The sequence below is a fragment of the Arvicola amphibius genome, chromosome 1 (genome assembly GCF_903992535.2).
Source record: "Arvicola amphibius chromosome 1, mArvAmp1.2, whole genome shotgun sequence".
Classification (NCBI taxonomy): Eukaryota; Metazoa; Chordata; class Mammalia; order Rodentia; family Cricetidae; genus Arvicola; species Arvicola amphibius.
This window is the reverse complement of record NC_052047.1, coordinates 165,379,862-165,398,547: the sequence shown is the minus strand read 5'-3', so window position 1 is coordinate 165,398,547 and position 18,686 is coordinate 165,379,862. Positions and strand designations below refer to the sequence as shown.

Genomic DNA, 18,686 nt, shown 5'->3' with positions numbered 1-18,686 from the left:
ATGTTAGTCAGTCCGGTAGGAGCTTGTACAGGACACACATCCTAGTGCGACTGAGCCCAGACGAAAGCTGCCTTTTCTGACTACTTCTCCTGTACCTTAAAACCCAGCTAGATGAGTCAGACGCCAGAAACGGTGATGTGTTGGTTGGTTATCCCTTGTCTGAAGTGCTTATGACCAGAAGTGTTTCATATTTGGATTTTGGAGTGCTTTTATAAACACAATTAAACATTTTAGTGACGAGTCTGGACATCACATTCACTTCCTCATCATGTGTTCTAGCCACAGAGCCTGCAGATGGTTTGCTGTGATCATTTTAATAATAGTTCGCAGTATGGGTTTTACACTTGGGCATTGTGTGCTTTCTCAGTCTCAGACATTGAAGCCTTTTTCTATTTGAGATTTTGAACTAACTAGTATACTATGTTAATAGTTCTGCATTTTAACCGATGAGAAGTGGAACCCCACGTGATTATGAATATGAAACTGGGAGACTCATTTCATCTCCCCCACCCCTATACTTTTCAAGTCCACTGAATGACTGGCAGCTTCCTCTAGAGAGTAAGGTTTTGAGTTTCATGCAAGGATATGAGAAATCAGGAAGGAGAATCCAGGGTTATGAGAGAAGAACCAAACTTCTGGAGATGGACAAGGAGGAGGGCTGGCTGAAGGTAGCTGGTATCTGTGGGTACTCCGTGTCCTAGCTGGGAGTGACCATTGTTCGTTCTGGAGCACAGCCTACAGTCACTGGAGGGATCGTATATGTAGGAGGGTTTGCCATGGATTACAAGATGCTTGAAGGGAGAAGCATGACTGAGGGCCGCATCAGGCCTCAGAAATAGGGCACTAAGATGGGGTCTGGTACAATACAGCACTACCTCCCTCCCTCCCATTTTTAGAAATTTACTCATTTTATGTGTATGGTGTTTTATTTACATGTATGTATGTACATATGTATATGTGTATGTATGTATGTACCACATGCAAGCAGTACCTGAGTAGGCCAGAAGAAGGTATTGGATCCTCTAGAACTGGAGTTTAGTTCGCCACCATGTGGGTGCTGGGAATTGAACATGGGTCCTCTGGGAGAGCAGCCAGTGCTCTTAACCACTGAGCCATGCCCGTGGCTCCAAGTGCATCCTTTCTAATGTAAGATAACTGGGAGCAGGAACTTCAGAACTGAAGCTAGAGGTGGGGATAGATGTATGCTGAGTGTTGAAGTCTATCTAGAAAGGCGGTTCTCAACCTTCCTAACGCTGCAACCTTTAGTACAGGTCTCATATCATGCTGACTCCCAATCATATCATTATTCTCATTGCTACTTCATAACTATAATTTGACTGTTATAAATCATAATGTAAATATCTGATATTCAGGATACCTGATATGTAACCCCAGTGAAAGGGTCATTTGACCCCTAATGGTTTGTGACCCACAGGTTGAGAACCGCTGATCTAGAACTTCTAAGAATCTGGATCTCACAGTACGTTGTCCGTCTATTTCAGTGAGTCGTATTGTCTTCAGGACAAAGGGTGCAGGGTTATAGATAGCTTGGCTCAAGAAGCCCCTGTTTTCATTCAACTGTCTTCATACAGTTGCTCCAGGCCTCTAAGCTTGACTCCTGAAAGCTGTGTGGTGACTACACCAAGTATTTTATTGCCCATTTCACCCTGTGTCCATTCACAGACTGGGATTGGTGGTGTGTGCTATGACTCAAACAGTGTTGTTTTTTTTGTTTTGTTGTGTGTGTTTTCTCAGAAAGCATGCCCATCTTGCTTCTCTAGGTGTCTGCTGGTGACACTTGACTCCACCCTTCTTCCTCCCAGCATTCTTGGTTTGGCTCTCCCTCCCAACCTTACTTACGCAGCTGTTGGCCAATCGGCTTCTTTATTAACCAATGACAGTAATCCGTACTCACAGGGCACAGCCAATGACAGTAATCCGTACTCACAGGGCACAGAAGGATTACCCCACAGCAGTACCCAGCGTTACAGTAACTTTTAGACAGAAACCCCATCCTTTAGCAACCACTTTCAATTTTTTTCCCAACCCTTCCATCTCACACGTTGCTGTTTGGTGCCCCTGCCACTAGAGGTGGGAAGGTATTGCCCACACGTGCCAGGGCTGGGAGTGGCTGCCCTGCACAGGAGAATGCTAGCAGGGACATTTGGCAGCCAGAGGAGCCTCTGAGAATTTCAGTTCCTTGAGTTTGAAAGTCACAGTTTGCCTCTTTAAAAAGAGCGTCGGAATCGGATACCACCTCTGAGTGGGCCTGGGAAATTGGCTTCTGTGCAGCTTTTCTGTCAGTGTCTCCAGCACTTGGTTCTCACTGAAATGCAGGGGAGCATTCATATTGGGGGGAGGGGAGCACAAATGTGTTCTCTGCATTTCTTAGAGAGCACCCTTAACTTTAGGCTTTCATTGTGATGAATTCATACTGTGTCAGGCAGCTCCTGATAGAAACCTGTAAAGGGCCACTTAACATTCCTTATACATCTATTACAAGTTACTTGTTCCGTCCCTGGGGCGTACAGTCTCACTTCTATATTTACATCTTGGGTCATATTTTAGCTATGATTACAATAATCTCTGTGAAGGACCATGATAAGGACACACAAAAAAAAATCCATGGCATCAAGGTTAATTTCCTTGGGCTGCCCAATGTATCAGTTTAGTCTGATGCTGTAAGTAATTAATAAGTAAGGAAATCGTGAGCTCATTCACAATTTCCCAAGGTCAGAGGTAGAACTTTTTTAAATTTTCAAGCCAGAGTCTCATGTGTTCCCCAGGCTGGCCTCAAACTTACTTTGTAGCCGGTAATGATCTTGAACTTTCGATTCCCCTGCCTCTACCTCCAAAATAGGTACAGATGTACGTCTGATTACAAACGTACATCACCATACCTGATTTCAAGATTAGAATTTCTTAAATGAAAGAAAGTCAAATTTAATTAAAGGAAAACTTGAAGCATAGTTACCTAGAAATTTTGTGTGACCATTAATGGTTTGCTTGGCTTTAGAAATTATCTATGCCACCATGCCCTCTAATAAAGAGCCATAGAAGCATCATTTCAAAAGCAATTGTGGGGCCGGGTGGTGGTGGCGCACGCCTTTAATCCCAGCACTCGGGAGGCAGAGGCAGGCGGATCTCTGTGAGTTCGAGACCACCCTGGTCTACAAGAGCTAGTTCCAGGACAGGCTCTAGAAACTACAGGGAAACCCTGTCTCGAAAAACCAAAAAAAAAAAAGCAATTGTGGTGGAGTGGTGGTGGCTCACGCCTTTAATCCCAGCACTCAGGAAGCAGAGGCAGGTAGAGCTCTCTGAGTTCTAGGCCAGCATAATCTACAGAGAGAGTTCCAGATCAGCTAACATCTGTGCAGAGAAACCCTGTCTTGAAACCCCGCCCCCAAAGAAAAAAATCAGTTGTAGGTTATCTACAACCTGATCATTTGCATTTTAGGTCATTTTTATATTAATATAATGGTTGTGTTATGCCCATCAGGCTAGTTGACCATTGAGCGCCTAGGATCCACATGTCTCCCCTTCCGGTGCTGGGGTTATAGGCACACACAGCCATGCCCAGCTTTTTATACAGGGGATTTGGATCTGTGTCCTCCAGCCTTCACAGAAGGTCCTCTTACCCGGTGGACTCTCTCTCCAGCGCTGTTTCGATCATTCAGATCCGGCTTACTGTTTTGGAGCAGTCTTGCTTGCTCAGTTTATCCTCACCACGTGTGTAGATATAGATTGTGAGGAACAGATGCGTGCTGTGTGTCCATTAGCGTCTGCGGTCTGTGCTACATGGGCTGTGTAGAGCAATGGCCCAGGCTGCAGACTCAGAAAATAATTTCCCACATTTGCACCCAAGTTTCTTTATTTGCTTAGGGTGAAGTATATGGCTCGTTCATCTCAGCTCTTAACTTGATTTTTGTTTTGTTTTTTTTTTTTCCTTTTTTCTCTGATTAAAAATACCTTGACAAAAGCAGCTCCAGGGAAGAATAGGCTTATTTTAGCCCACAGTTCAAAGTACAGTCCAATTTACTTGTGCTCCTGAAAATGTATTTTTTTAGGGCTTGTGGCTCTGACTCAGTGGTAGAATGCATATGTGGCATTTGAGATGACCTGAATTCTGTTCCTAGCATTGAAAAATAAAACGCGCGCGCACACACACACACACACACACACACACACACACAGAGTAGCTCTTCTGAAGACATATTTATATATGTAATGTATAAATACATATAATGAAAAAATATATATCATGAAAGTCAGCCTGTACAAGTTTTACAACATCTGTAATGTAAACTAAAGCAGCTTTAGTTGCACTCAGCTAAAAAGATTTTGTGTTTAAATGACACACAGCACTCTGAATTTGGCAAGTCTTTCTTCAGATATGGTATAAAGAGAAATAATGTGAATAGCTTCTAGAATAAAGGATGCTCTGGAAACTGATGCTGACCTTTTCATTCACATTCCTGCAGCTACGATCAACGTGAATTCAGCCAATGATGGCTGGTTTGGCAGCTTGAAGGACAGCATTCAGCAGCAGCAGGGCGAAGCAGTCTGGGTCTCTGAAGGAAAGGTATGTGGCCTAGATTTGCTGCTGCGAGGTGAGAGTCTGTGTTCCCTGATGCTTCCGCCAGAGGGCAGTGAATGTAGTGAACCATGGGACAAGAGGGATTCAATGTGTTCTTCCAGTCGGGAGCTCTCTAATTCTCCAACAAAGCAATAAAATGAAGGGACTTTGCAAGGCAGAGCGTGATGAGTGCTGACCTACATTCACTTCCCCTCTACTTTTAATGTAGCGACTAGAACTGCATTCCAAGTCTCTAATCAGAGCTTACAAGTTCTCATTCCTAATGCCACACCGCACTAAGGACATGGGAAACTCGGAGTGGAGATGAGAGGCAGGGTTGAGAACCATGGGGAATAGAGTTTCAAAGGATACCAAGAGAAACAGCTAGAATTATGGGCTTAGTAAAGAGGTTACTGGAAAATTCATTCTGACTCTGAGTTTGAAGACAATAGTGATCTTTCCTAGCCCTCTCAGGTTGGATAGCATCTAAATCTATAGAGATACTGAACACACAGGTGTGCTGTGGGAATGAGAGTCGAGAACCTGGGGTCCCCTTCATTCTAGGAACCTTTATTCCAGCTCGATTGAAGGAGCTGGTGATCCTTATAGCAATTTTTTTTTTTTTTTTTTTTTTTTTTGTGAAATGGACTGTCTCACTCCTTGAGACCTAGATGTTTACTTAACAAATCTAGCATCTGCCAAATGCTTGTAGTCTCCACAGCCCTCTGGAGAAGACAAGTTGAGAAGGATATAGTTTTTGTTTGTAAGGTTCTGAGAATATTTTTCTCTGGTCCTGGGGATTGAACCCAGCTACCTCTGAGAAACATCCAAACCTGGATTGGAGAGTCTTGGAAATGAGTAGAAACGCGTATAGCATGAGATGGGGACAGGAACCAGCAGGAAAGCTGGAGAGATGCTGATCCTGGAAGATCAGCCAGACAAGCTTGGCTCAGCAGCCTGCAAGGATGGACCGCAGTAAGGACAGACCCGAGGGTCTTCAGTGTTTGTTGTCCCGTGCAGAAATTAACCCAGCATCAGTATCTCAAAGCCAAGCGACAGCAGGAGACGAAAGGTCCCTTCCCCTGCTAACATGTCAAGGTTTCCAGCACTTGGCTCAGCACTCGGGACTTTTCTCGAGTCCCCACTCCCAGGATCCATGCCAGATCCCACTCACCCTTCAAAACAAATTCCTCTAGATGGAAGGGCTGGATGATGACCCTGAAGACCGCATGTCCTACTTAACCGCCATGGGCGCGGACTATCTGAGTTGTGACAGCCGTCTCATCAGTGACTTTGAAGATACCGACGGCGAGGGAGGCGCCTACACTGACAATGAGCTGGATGAGCCAGCTGAGGAGCCGCTGGTGTCTTCCATCACCCGCTCCTCGGAGCCGGTGCAGCACGAGGAGGTGAGGCAAGGCACCACTTGCTGCAGGCTGTGCAGCCACGCACAGGAACAGTCTTAACTGAGGGTGCTGGAGAACGCATCCTTTAGGATCATAGCAGAGGGTTGCTAGGAAGGCCCACTGTGAGCCAGGGCCTCCATAATTGTGGCTGTGGTCCACGGAAAGTGGAGCTGGCACGTGGCATTGGAAAAGGTTGAGCGGTGTCATTCGCCACTCTATTGCCCTCGGGGGCAATGCATAAGTATCGGCTTTATGTGCCAACTGTCCAAATTACAGATGGAACTGGATGAATACATTATTGCTGCATTTGCTTGTAACCTTTGATTAGGCCTCTCACTGTACTCTTAGGAGCCCTGCTTTTCTTCTCCCCTTGACCTTTAACCTCCTAATGTTATCAGAGTTCCTAAGTGTTTCCCCATCAGTTTCCTTCTCTCCGTAGTTCACTTTTTAAATGGACTTTATACATCCGATCAGATGCACTGTGTATCCTCTAGCTTAGCTTACACAGTCCTACAAACTATCAGTGGGCACTCATTTAGGCTGGAGCGATTATTAATTGCACTTCAGAGAATTGGAATGATGATCTTTGTGGACAAGATTGTCTAAGCACATTTGTTGTAGGATGATTGTTATGGGTTACCCTTTAGCAGGTTAACTCATTCCAGTAAATGATAAATGAGATTGTAGTACCCCAAAATAACTAGCTTAAAGCTTAACACACACACACACACACACACACACACACACACACACACACACTCGACTATTAAGATACAGTAGACAAATAGGAGAGAGAGAGAGAGAGAGAGAGAGAGAGAGACTTAATATACAATAGACAAGTGGTAAAGAGCGAGTTACTGCCTATAGATACAGAAAGAGCTAATGCTTAGGAATACTGGTAGTGACACAGACCTTTAGACTTGAAGAGTATTTTGTTTGTTTTTCTTTCTTCCTTTTTATTTAGCCAGTTTACTGAAGTGTGTCCTGCGCTTTCTCTAGCAAAGGATGGCGGTTGGCATCTCTTTGCAGTAGGAGAGGGCTGCATTGGTTAGTCAGGGTCTCTGGTTCCTCAAGTGTTCAGAAATCCAGCAGAGCCGAGTGCTGCCTTCTCTCTGCGTGGATGCTCTTGGTGTGAATGAACCTTTATGTTTTGTAGAGCATGAGGAAATCCAGCCCAGAGCCACGAGCTCAGATGAGGCGGGCTGCTAGCAGAGACCAACTTAGGGATGGTAGTCCGCCCCCAGCATTCAAGCCAGAGCCGCCCAAGGTATGTGGCTGGGAAGCCCAGGATGGGAAGGAGGAGGACACAGGTGCTTTGGAGCCTCCGCGGGCAGCCAGGGGACACGCACAATGAGACGATGTTGGAGTTACCATGTGCTCTGTGAAAACCTGTCCTTCAGGCCACTGACTGGGCCTAAAAAGCAGGACTGTGTGAGAGACAGGCCCGAAAAACAACAAAAAGTGTGTGATTTTAGGGGTCACAGAGAATAAGAGTTATTTCATTTATTTACTTATTACTTATTTATTTGATTTTTGGGTTTTGTTTTTATTTTTAATTTTTTTGTAAAAAAGTGAACTGTAGTCAAGGGCTACATCCTACAATCAGGATGATTTCCATTTTCTATCCAGCGAAAGTTTCCGACCCACAGTCTATTTTGGATGCCCCAGAGGAGGTGGTCTGCTGAGCAGAACAGGCACTGCAGTGGTGCAGAACGCCTCTCACTACAAATAAAAGCATCTAATTTATTGAATTAATAAAGTATTATCTAGAATAGAATCAACCTAAGGGCCCCACGGTGTGTGGTTTATTGTCCCAGATCACAATAGTCCTCTAACAGTGGACTTTTCCGTATAGCTCAGTGAATTTTTTTTGTAACTCAGTCATTTAGATGAGAAGAAAATGGCGACTGTGTACACTGTCAGCCGTAATTAGTGACTTTGCATAACGTGACGCTGCAGGCCTGCAGCAGGGCTAGGATTGACCGTGAAGGAGCAGTGGTTCCTCACGTGGTGCTCTGCCTACCTCACCCCACCTGAGCTCGGTCACTCACTGCCCCACAGCCAAGCTCAGGTCTCACTTTTTGGCCCAGGCTCCTACTTTCCATGTAGCTTGACCTCAGAAAAACCTAATTTTTCATTTCCAAAACTGATTTCTTCTGAGGTCTTCTGTGAGATTCCAGTCATCTCTACTATGAAATTAGGTGGGCCTGTTCTACCTCTAGCTCTCGCTGGCTGCCCCACCTCTGCCAGCACCTCTGTCATCCTCAGGCAGGGCTCAAGGTGCCTCATCAGTGGCTGTTGACCCCGTCATATTTGGTTCTTTGGAAAGATGGTTATGTTGCCCACCTTTGGAAACTGATCAGGAAACACGATATATTAAATCACTAATGTAGTTCTGAAAATAAACTGAAAGCCCACGGTTTAAGGCGTGGTACTGCTCTTTCCAGGCCAGAAGCCAGAGCAGAGAAGAATCCTATGACTACGCCAAGGCGAACCCCTCTGCCGTGGCTGGCAGTGAAATCTCGGGGGGATCTACCAAAGGGTGCCCTCCGCCTGTCGCAGTGAAACCTGCTTTCGGGCGATCCATCCTGAAGCCTTCCACTCCTGTCCCCGCGCCCGAGAGCGAAGAGGTGGGGGAGATCACCGAGGAGCAGGAAGATGCTCCCAGGTCAGTCCTGGGCAGAGTGAAAATATTCGAGAAGATGGACCACAAGGCAAAATTACAGAGGATGCAGGAGCTGCAAGAAGCGCAGAACGCGAGGGTAAGTGTTCTAAACAACCAGAGCGTCTTAGCGTCCCCCAGGGAGAGTTTTCAAAACATCCGTGCTCAGTGTAGCGGCACATAGCCCTTTCCCAGCGCCGGAGTCACGCCAGGCAGTCATCTGCACAGTTCTGTGTGCCGCTTCCAGATTGCCTGCCGACAGCATTTGCTTTTTGCTTCCAATCAAGAAAGCCTAACAGAGCCAGGTGTGGTGGCGCACGCTTTTAATCCCAGCACTTGGGAGGCAGAGGCAAATGGATCTCTGTGAGCTTGAGGCCAACATGAGTATAATCTACAAAGTGAGTTCCGAGAGACAGTCAGGGATATACAGAGATACCCTGTCTTAGAAAACAAACACAAGCCAAAAAAAAAAAAAAAAGGAGAAAAGAAAAGGAAACCCCATTTCTTGAGACCTTGCTGATGTTGCCCAGGGTGACCCAGGCACAGGGCATGCTCCAGCTTCAGTCTCCTGAACTGTACATAAAAGTTATCATTTTGGCCTTTTGTAGGCAGGCGGCTCAGTGGCGTAAAGTACATTTGTATCACTGTGCAGCCATCACCACCACGTGCTCGGGAACTTTCTCAGGTCCCAAGGAAACTGCACTGCGGTGACAGGGATTCCCCATTCCCCCCTCCAGCCACTGCCACACCATTCTCTGTCTGCCTCTCTGAATCTGATGGTTTAGGGGCCTCACATACGCGGAGTCAGACAGTATTGGTTCCTTTCGTCAAACTACTTACCTTAGTGTACTACTCAGGCCTTGCCCATGCTTTGGTCCTCTCCATTTGGCATGTCCCATGGGACCCCACCCAGCCATGGAAACAGGCTCCCATCTAATTTTCTTTGTCTGGAAATGGACTTGGAGAGAAAAGGGGGTAGGATGTGGGGCTAGGGTAGGATCTGCAGGTGACCCGCGAGAGAACCATACGGTCACCCGTTCTCTCCTTCTGTGTCCTAACTACCACAGATTGAAATTGCTCAGAAGCACCCTGACATCTATGCGGTTCCTATCAAACCCCCCAAGCCAGATGCCGGCCTGCCCCCACACAGGAGGTAAGGGCTGTTCCGTGGCTGGAGGCCGAGGAGGAGGCTTCTCCAGCATTTGGATTGGAAGAGTTTGCCCTACCCAGACGACAGAGCCCTGAGAGAATTCCCTTCCCAGGCTGCCAGTCAAAACTTAACTATTAAGATTACAGAAACCAAAACCCAGGCAGAGGCAGGTGGATCTCTCTCTGAGTGCCAGGACAGCCAGCAGGGCTATATAGAGAGATATATGTCTCAAGATATCAGAAGTGCCTAGTCACTTGCCGTGTGTGTCCAAAGCTTTCTGGCACATTGGAGCCTTATATTGTGTTAGGAGGGCACATGAGCATAATTTTTAGGGCTTAGGCTTCTTTTGTCACTAGTGTTTACTTTTTGTTACCAATGTTTACTGGCTCTTAGCCAAACTCCTTAATTCCTTTGTATCACCATACACAGTCAGGCCACTTGTGCCCAACTAGGTCTGAAGGACTCTAACGGGCAGTCTCCTTCTCCGTTGTTTCCTACTTCCGGAAGCTGGAGTCTTGTTTTAAAGCCCTGAAAAGCGGAGGGCACGAAGATCACTATTGGAATGCCAACACGGTTGACCAAGTTGATCTTGACAGAGGAAGCTTGGTGTAATTGGTTTGACTCAGAGAACTCTACTGACTGGGGTTGGAGTGGGGAGCACGGAAATGCAACGGGTACAGCCTTCTATGTTAGTTCAGACAATGTATAGCTGCACAGATTAGTCCTCGGCCTTGACCTATACCCTGAACCTGAAGAGACTAACAGTGGCCTACCTGAAGTGATTAGCAGTGGCCTGGCTGGTGGTAGAAGGCGTTCAGGAAATGACCAGCCTTCTAGGCTCCTAGCTTCAGTGGCCCTGTAGGCAGCTGGTCGATGCGGGCTGTGTGTGATACCCCCATTTTGTTAGTTCTAGACCTCCAGAGCCACAGAAAGCTCCGTCCAGACTTTACCAGGACACCAGCTATGGCAGTGACCAGGAGGAAGAGGAATACCGCCAGCAGTTGGCGGCACACTCAAAGCGGGGTTACTACAGCCAGCCCTCCCGGTACCGAGACACGGAATTGTAGGTGGCTGCGCATGGACTCCTGGGAGGCCAGTCTGGAGATCTCCAGCTCAAGTGCACTGCAGAGATACGGTGGGGACCCAGGCGACAGACAGCACGGATTATCAACTGGAGGCTCTGTGTGTGGGACTGGGGGAGAGCCGATTATGACTTTTTGCTCAGAATGAAGAGAAACACTACAGTCTTGACACTGTTACTTGCTTTGGTGTGGACCAAAATCTGTATTAATCTCTCTGTATTTTTAATATGTATATTAAGGAGCAATAACTATTTTTCTTCATTCATAGATGCCTTCCAACATTGCTTCAGTGTGAGGCAAGTATGAAAAAGGAGTAAAAAAAAAAGTACTCTGCCTCAAACAAAATTCAGAAGTATTTTATTACAACTCTCGAAGTGCCTTTGACAAGATGTGTCTTAAGTTTTCTTTCCTGAAGCTTATGCAAAGCTAAACTTTATTTTGACTAAATTTTTATACCAGTTTTGCAGCTCTAACTGTCCCTCTGCGTTATGCTATCTTTTCAGGGCATTGTCTTTATAGTATTTCCCAGAAATTCTGACTGTACATAGGACGGCTACACTTGGGAGTTTGTCAGCTACATAGCTCGGAGGCCAGGAAGTTAGTCTAGAGTTTTTTTCCTGTTGTTTGTTTGTTTAAAACCATGTGCTCCACAGGCAGATACTTGAGAAAAGGGTATTTTATTTCCTTTATATCAGTGTATGTACTGACATCAAGCGATTTTATAATTTAATAAAAAGGAGTACATTATAGTCAAGAATGAGATTTGTGGTGAATTTCTATACACCTTCCTTTTGGGGCAGTGTTCAGATGGAGCCCAAGGTCCTCGTGCGTGCAGAGGGGTGCTCCACCTCTGAGCCCTTGGCCTTGCTGGTTTATTTTAGTTAAAATTTTTTAAAATACTTAAAAAAAATGTGTGTGAATGCTTTTGCTGTGTGTATCTATGTGCACTGTATGTGTGCCTGGTGCCTACAGAGGTCAAAGGCCACCGAATCCCCCTGGAACTGGAGTTAGGGATGGGTTGTGAGCCGCCATGTGCATGCTGGGACTCAGCACTGGGTTCTTTACAAGAACAAGTGCTCGAAGGCACTGAGCTAACTGTAGAACTTGCTCATCTTTGAACATTGGGAAATGGAGTCACATGAAGAATAAAATAAGTTACTCCATCACAGCCCTGATCATTTTTTGGGTGTTTCCTCTGGTTACTTATTCGTACATGTCTGTTGTGTGTCTGTGAGATGTTGGAGACCAGCCTCGATGAAATTCATACATTCCAGGGTAGTAGCGTGAGATTAGAATTACGAAGCAAAAGGAACAGAGATGTGAGAGAGATAAGAGACAGAAACACAGAACAGCATTGGGAGGGACATTCAGTGAACACTGAATGCCACTGCGTTTATTTTCCACATGCTTATATGCTTCACTCGAAAGGGATCGGGGCAGCAACAGGCCTCGTTAACATGATACGAGGAATAGACTTGAATTCTCCCACCTTTGGTCCAGGTGGAGCCCATCCACCTATATACCCAAAATACTAATTAACCACACACCCTAGGTCAGAAGCTCTTGATTGTAGCCACGTCTGTTGTCTGAAACGTTGAAAGAGCAAGAATCAGCTCACCCTCTCTGACTGCCAGTCAAAGTGGGACAGGACTCAGCGTCTGTGGGCACCACAGGTAGAGATCCCTGAAGCTGCGCTGGCTTTGCACTTCTCTCCTCTAGTCTCTCTGCTTCCCGTCTTATCAAGAGTGGTCCTCCCACACAGGGAAGCACGCCACACGCCCATCGTGACCAACCACGGCAGCCTAATCTTGCCCGTGCGTCATAAGTGAACCCTTGCCCACTGACTGTTTTGATGATGTCCATTCTTTCCCCTCTTACATTAGCTGACCCTCTTTTATCTCCGCCGTGCCCTGTGCGCCAGCCACCATCGCCTCAGCCCTCTCCTGTGGGTAGATTCTCGGAAGTGGAATTGGCAAGAGGAAGGAGTGGGGCATTTTTAGGCTTATGTTGACTGCTAAGTTGCTTCCTAGAAAGGCTCATCTGTGTTCACATTCTCTCTTGAAAGAGTAAAATAGGTGTGAAATATAAATGCAGCAGTTTAGGAACTTGAGCTCGGATGGATCAAAGGCACACTGGGTTTGGGAGAGAAGACTGGAGAGAGCAGGCTCCGTCAAGCATCCTTTGCGTTGGGGTAGACGTGTCAGTGGTGAGCTTAAGTATCAGTGGAGTTACAACTGGGGCTTAGTGGGTTATGCTCTAAACGTGGCCTTTTTCATGCCTGTCAGCCCCCGCGACTCCAAGCCGTTGATTGTTGCAGCTTGAATTCTGAGCAGCCTCAAGTCCTCGGCACTGACTAAAAGCTGCTCATTCCATTAATAAAAGCCACCGTCTGTGAACAGGTGAAAATGTACACTGCTTAAATCCGGGATGACTCATTGTTCCTTCCTCCTTTAAATACAGGAACAAGCTGTTCGGGAAACCCATTTTGAGGTGGTGAGGAGGTTTCCGTATAGGCACTGGCACAGGCTAGCATCAGATGCGTTAGGTAGTGTAGACAGTGTGTCTGGTCCCCGCAATGGCCATCAGTGCCCAGTGACCACCAGTGTTCCTCCACTACTTCCTATCCAGCTCCTGCTTTGTTCTGGGGTGGACACAAAGCTCCCTACAGTCTCCTGGAGTCGTGAAAAAGCGGCGCTAGGCAGATGTAGAAAGGAGAGAGGAATAGGAGAGATTAGGGAAGGGAACTTTGAATGAGGATGGCGGTCACCCTGCTGTAGCTCTATAGGTCTCAGGGACAGAGGTGGGGATTGGGGGAGCAGGTGAGGAATTTTCTTCACTGTTTATTCTGTGAGTTCCCATGTGTCCACTATGTTCAAGGATGAGTGGGTAGATGGGGCTTCTTCTTTTTTTTTTTTTAAGTCATTTTGTCTTTTGAAACTAATTTCACCATGTAGTCCAAGCTGTTCTAAAATGTCAACCCTTCTGCCTCAGCCTCCTGAGTGCTGGGGTTCAAGGCACGTACCACTGTGGCTGGCTTGGGAGGTCAGTTTCTCACTATGTTCTTTTATGGGGAACAGTAGCACAATTTCCAAAGACCACTCCGAAGTTCTTGGAGAAAGGACCTTAAATGTGTAAAACAGCACTCTTGTAGTCTGGCTCTGGCCTGAGATAACTGTCCTGAGCTTGCATCTGGCTGGGAAGGAAGATCTCTACTGGAATAAATGATCCTAGAAGGTAGGGGTTGAGTTCTGAGATCAGATGTCTCTCTGAGAAGAGAGTGGGGGGTGATTCTGTTCCGGAGGAAACTTGGTGAGGGCTGGTTCTTGGCAGGCAATTCCTGTAATCCTTCCTTAATTCATGTCAGGCTGTTCCTTCCTGCCTTAATTGCCTGCTCTCTGTGTCCCTGCCATTCTAAACAGTTCCATTAGGGACCACAAGATGGGTAGAAGGGCGTTGCTAAAGATCTGTGGGAAACACTGACACATGGTCCACCCCCATTAGCAGCTGGGGAGAAAAGAAATTACTGCAGGTCAGAGTGGTCGGCTGTCAATGGGAGATGCTGGGCTCAGAACGTTTCCCGGAGGACAGCCAGTGTGTCTTTAAGTCCAACCGAAGTGTATGATTCTCTGAGCAACTCTAGCTTGTAGGTGATTCTACCTAAGGGTATTTAAAAATAGCAGGGGGCTGGGTAAAGTGGGTGTGGTGGTTAGTGTGGGCATCTTGACAGAATCTAGAATTACTGGGGAGATGGGCTACTGGGTGTTCCTGTGGGGGCCATATCTTGATTGTGTTAATCAAGGTAGGAAAGTCTGCCCACTGTGGGTGGTCCCACTACCTGACTGGGATCCTGGGCTCTATGGAGGCCAGCTGAATGCTCTCAGAATTTCTGTTTTCTGGTTGTGGGTGTCATGTGATCAGCTGCTACAAGCTTCTGTTGCCTTGAAGTCACCTCCGCAATGGACCTGTGAGCCAGAATAAACCTTTCTCCCTAAGGTACATTTGTCTGAACATTTTACCACAACGACAGGATAAGAAACTGAAGTGGAGACATAGGCTTGTGATCCTGAGCACCCGGAGACAGAGGAGAGGATGACCCGAGTCTAAGGCCACTGTGGGCTACATGGAGGGCCAGGATTCCTAGAGTTGCATAGTGAGACCCTGTCTTGAAACAGAAAGAAAAGAAGTTTCTTTTACACCAATACATATATGGGTGTTTATTCTGTGTAAGGTGGCAGATTCCAAGTTTTCTCACTGAAGCTCAGTGAGAGGAACAAAGTCATACACAATATGCTCCTTTTCCCGCAAGAGATGGGTCTGTAAATGAATCGATAAAGCCAGGGAAATCTCAGCAGGATCTGGCACTACAAGCCCTCTGGTGTCAGCACCACACTGGATCAAGCAGGCTGAGTAGTAGGAACTGTGGGGGAAGTGTTGCTCATACCCAGACCTGCAGGACCAGAAAGAGGTCAAGGTGAAGGGTGGGGGAGAGGGCTGGTGAGAGGCAACTACCAGGAAAGGACTTTCAACTTTAACTCTTCTGCTTATCAGAGCCACAGAGAAGAGAGACCGGCAGCAGCCATTCCCCACATCCCACCGTACCCTACGGCACCAGGTGGGGACTGCCAGAGAAAAACAGCCCTGCATCCTGCACAGCCAAGCAAGGAATTCATTTCTTAAGTTAATGCTGCTTTTGGAGAAGCTCATTTTCCCCCCAATGGGCAGCCATGCCTGAAGAGACTCATAGCTGGTCAAAGTATAAGACTGACTGCGGCGTGCTCATCCCTAAATGGGGTCCACCACCGCCGGGGTTCAGGGACGGTTACAGAAGGCGAGGGTGTGGGGGTGGGTGGGAGGTGGAGGGGGTGAAATGTAAGAGCTGGAGGATGGGGAGGATGGCTGGAAATGCTGTACTCTGGACATGACACGGCCATCGTCGCAATCATGAACTCACAGCAGCCCGAGTTAGCTGCTCGTGATCAAGCCGAGCAGTGGATAGCAGAAGGGCTCATGAGGCCTTATCCCTCCATATGGAACTATTGACTAATGCTGGTGTGTGTGTGTGTGTGTGTGTGTGTGTGTGTGTGTGTGTGACTTCAGTGGTATCGAGGAGCACTTGGCAGTTAATGGAGACTGTGTGTATCAGTTTCTTCAGTGGTAATAGGTAAGCTGCTCCTACTCCAGTAAATAACCCTGCACCCGTGCTCAAACAAGCAACCCTAATTAAACTCAGTGGGCCATTAACCTGTGTGTATGGAAAAATAACAAGCTGTTTTAAAGCCTCTGAGTTCTGTGGTGGTATGCAACAATAGCCCACAAGATTCCCCAGATTTTTTCCTACAAAACTCTTATATGTTAAGATGCATAAGAATGCTGAAGCCCAATACACTCCTGGATGCCTGTTTTTCTATCTTCTGTGAAAATCTTTCTTCTTTGCCATTTTTAAAAGCCCCTGTGATGGCTAATCTTGGCCATCAACTTGACAGACTTGGGAAGAGGGAATCTCAATTAAAGAATTGCCTCTACCAGATTTGCCTGTGCACGTGGTCTTGATTGACAAGTCGTGTGGGAGGATCCAGCTTGCTGTGGGCGCTCCCACTCCTGGGCAGGTGTTCCTGGGTTGTATGAGCAAGCTGGCTTATCCACAAGGAAGCACAAAGGAAGCAGAAGATCCTTCATGGACTCGGCCTCAATTCCTGCTTCCAGGTTCCTGCCCTGAGCTCCTGCCCTGGCTTCCTGCAGCGATGGCCGGTGACAGGTAAGCTGAAATTAACCCTTTCCTCCCTAAGGTGCTTTTGGTTAGTGTGTTCATCACAGTAATTGAAAGCAAAGTAAGACATCAATGTTTACCCTTCTAGGTTTAGCACATTCTAGCACAGCTTCTCTGATTTCCCCAATCAAACTGACCATCAGCTCTTCCAGCAATCTCCACGGCTCTTCATCTCTGCCCATCTATGCACACTAGAATACTACATATTTGTGGCATTCACTCCAACAGACATACTGTATATATAAATAAAAAATTTAAATCAGAACTTTAAGAAGGGAGAGGGGCTGGAGAGACGGTTCAGCACTTAAGAGCATGCACTGCCTTCAGAGGACCTGAGTTCAGGTCCCGGAACCTACATTGCGTGGCTCACAACTGCCTGTAACTCCAGCTCCAGTGGTTATAGACATTCATACAATTCAGCATTTATTTGCACAGACACACAAATAAATATAATAAAGATTAGTCAAAATGAAATAAATTCTCTTCTCATCAATCACAGATCCATTCCCTACCTGTTTATGTTTCCGCTGAGGACAGTGCCCCTGTATTTGCTTTCATGATTGACCCGTTTGAGGGAAAGATGCATGAGTAATTAGGAAGTGTCTTTGCGTTTTGAACACTTGTTCCCCAGTCGGTGGCAGTATTCGGGGAGGTGGACATTTTAGGAGGTAAGATCCAGCTGGAGTTAGTAGGTCACTGTGGATACTCTTAGGAGCTGTATCCATCCTGATCTCTTTCTGCATCCTACCTTTTCTCTTCCTCCAGTCTGCCCTGGAGAGGTTCCTCTAACACCCACTCACAGAAGGCGAAGAGCTGAGCCCTCCGAAACGACGAGTCAAAATACATAATTCTTCCATTATGTTATCTCTGTCCAGTCTTTGGTCAAAAAAACTAATCCAGAGATTTATTCTAACATTGTGTTCACGTCAAGGTCAACAGTGACACTGTAATGATCCATGCAAGACAGTAATTGACAGCCATGCTGATTAAGTCAATTCAAAGTTTTAAGTCCTTTTCATTGATAGCCAGACCTAGAGTGGACGTGTGCCTATGAAGTCTCTTGGTTCCCAAGCTCAGAGACACAGTTTTAAAAGGCAAAAGCCACAAAGACCACAATTTACATCAAAGTTAGATGCGGGTCAGAGTAACCTTGACATGTTCATTCTTGGCAGAGAATCGTAATTACTTTAGACATAAGATGCCAACAGGTTTTTACTTGTATTTTTTTCTAGTTATTTTAATTATTTTGGTTGATACATCTGGTCCTTGGTCAAGGCCGTGAAAATGTCAAATATGCTGTGAAGGCAGATGCGACCATGGCAGGGAGGGGAGAGGCCTGAGAACCGTCTAACCAAACACAAAGTTGAGTCACAATAGGACCCTGTTACCATAGTCATTTCAACGCCGGTGAACGAACTGGAAAGAGTTTGATGAAATGTGGAGGAGAACTCGTGTTCTGGGAGAGGTGGTGCGTGCCAGAATCCCCGTCCTGGGGAGGCTGCCAGCAAGATTGCTTGTTTTAGACCAGCCTGGGCTATAACATGACCCTATAAAAAAATAAATAACTGCTGTAAACTTAGTATGACCAAGGAAAGACTGGTTAGTGTGTAGGGTTAGAATTCTCTTTCAGCAATAAACTGGACACATCTAAGATTCTTTTACTCGGTTTATTATGAGGAGAACTGTGATATGTTAAGATAGTAGAACGAACACCAGAAGAACTAAATAATATAAGCCATTTAGTTAGGATTATTGGCATTTTGGGTGTGGGAGAGATGGCTCAGCAGTAAAGAAGAATTGCTGTTCTTGTGGAGGACCCAGGTTCCATTCCCAGCACCCATGCGGCAGCTCATAAATACCCATAATGCAGTCCCAGGGGATCTGTCTGACCTCTTCTGCCCTCTGTCAACATCAGGTACTCTTGAGTTAGTGCACATACATACATGTAGGCAAAACACTGAGACACAAGATAAATCTTTAAAAAGAGAACAGAAAAATATTGGCATATGAACTCTGAGGTACATACAACATTGCTTAATGTCC

The 18,686-nt window shown here is 46.3% G+C and overlaps 1 protein-coding gene across 4 annotated transcripts in view; it reads left to right on the top strand.

The window, feature by feature from the left end:
* Positions 1 to 11,636, top strand: part of Tjp2 (tight junction protein 2) — a 116,016-nt gene extending 104,380 nt beyond the window's left edge. For 3 of the 4 annotated variants that reach the window (XM_038343471.1, XM_038343463.1, XM_038343455.1), the window contains exons 18-23: positions 4,482 to 4,582; positions 5,773 to 5,985; positions 7,139 to 7,249; positions 8,430 to 8,744; positions 9,712 to 9,797; positions 10,702 to 11,636. In XM_038343471.1, coding sequence (XP_038199399.1) covers positions 4,482 to 4,582; positions 5,773 to 5,985; positions 7,139 to 7,249; positions 8,430 to 8,744; positions 9,712 to 9,797; positions 10,702 to 10,861 — 986 coding nt within the window. In that variant the 3' untranslated portion in view covers positions 10,862 to 11,636. The remainder of the gene's footprint in view (positions 1 to 4,481; positions 4,583 to 5,772; positions 5,986 to 7,138; positions 7,250 to 8,429; positions 8,745 to 9,711; positions 9,798 to 10,701) is intronic. The other variant, XM_038343477.1, reaches the window with a different exon arrangement.
* The last annotated feature ends 7,050 nt before the right edge of the window (positions 11,637 to 18,686 follow it).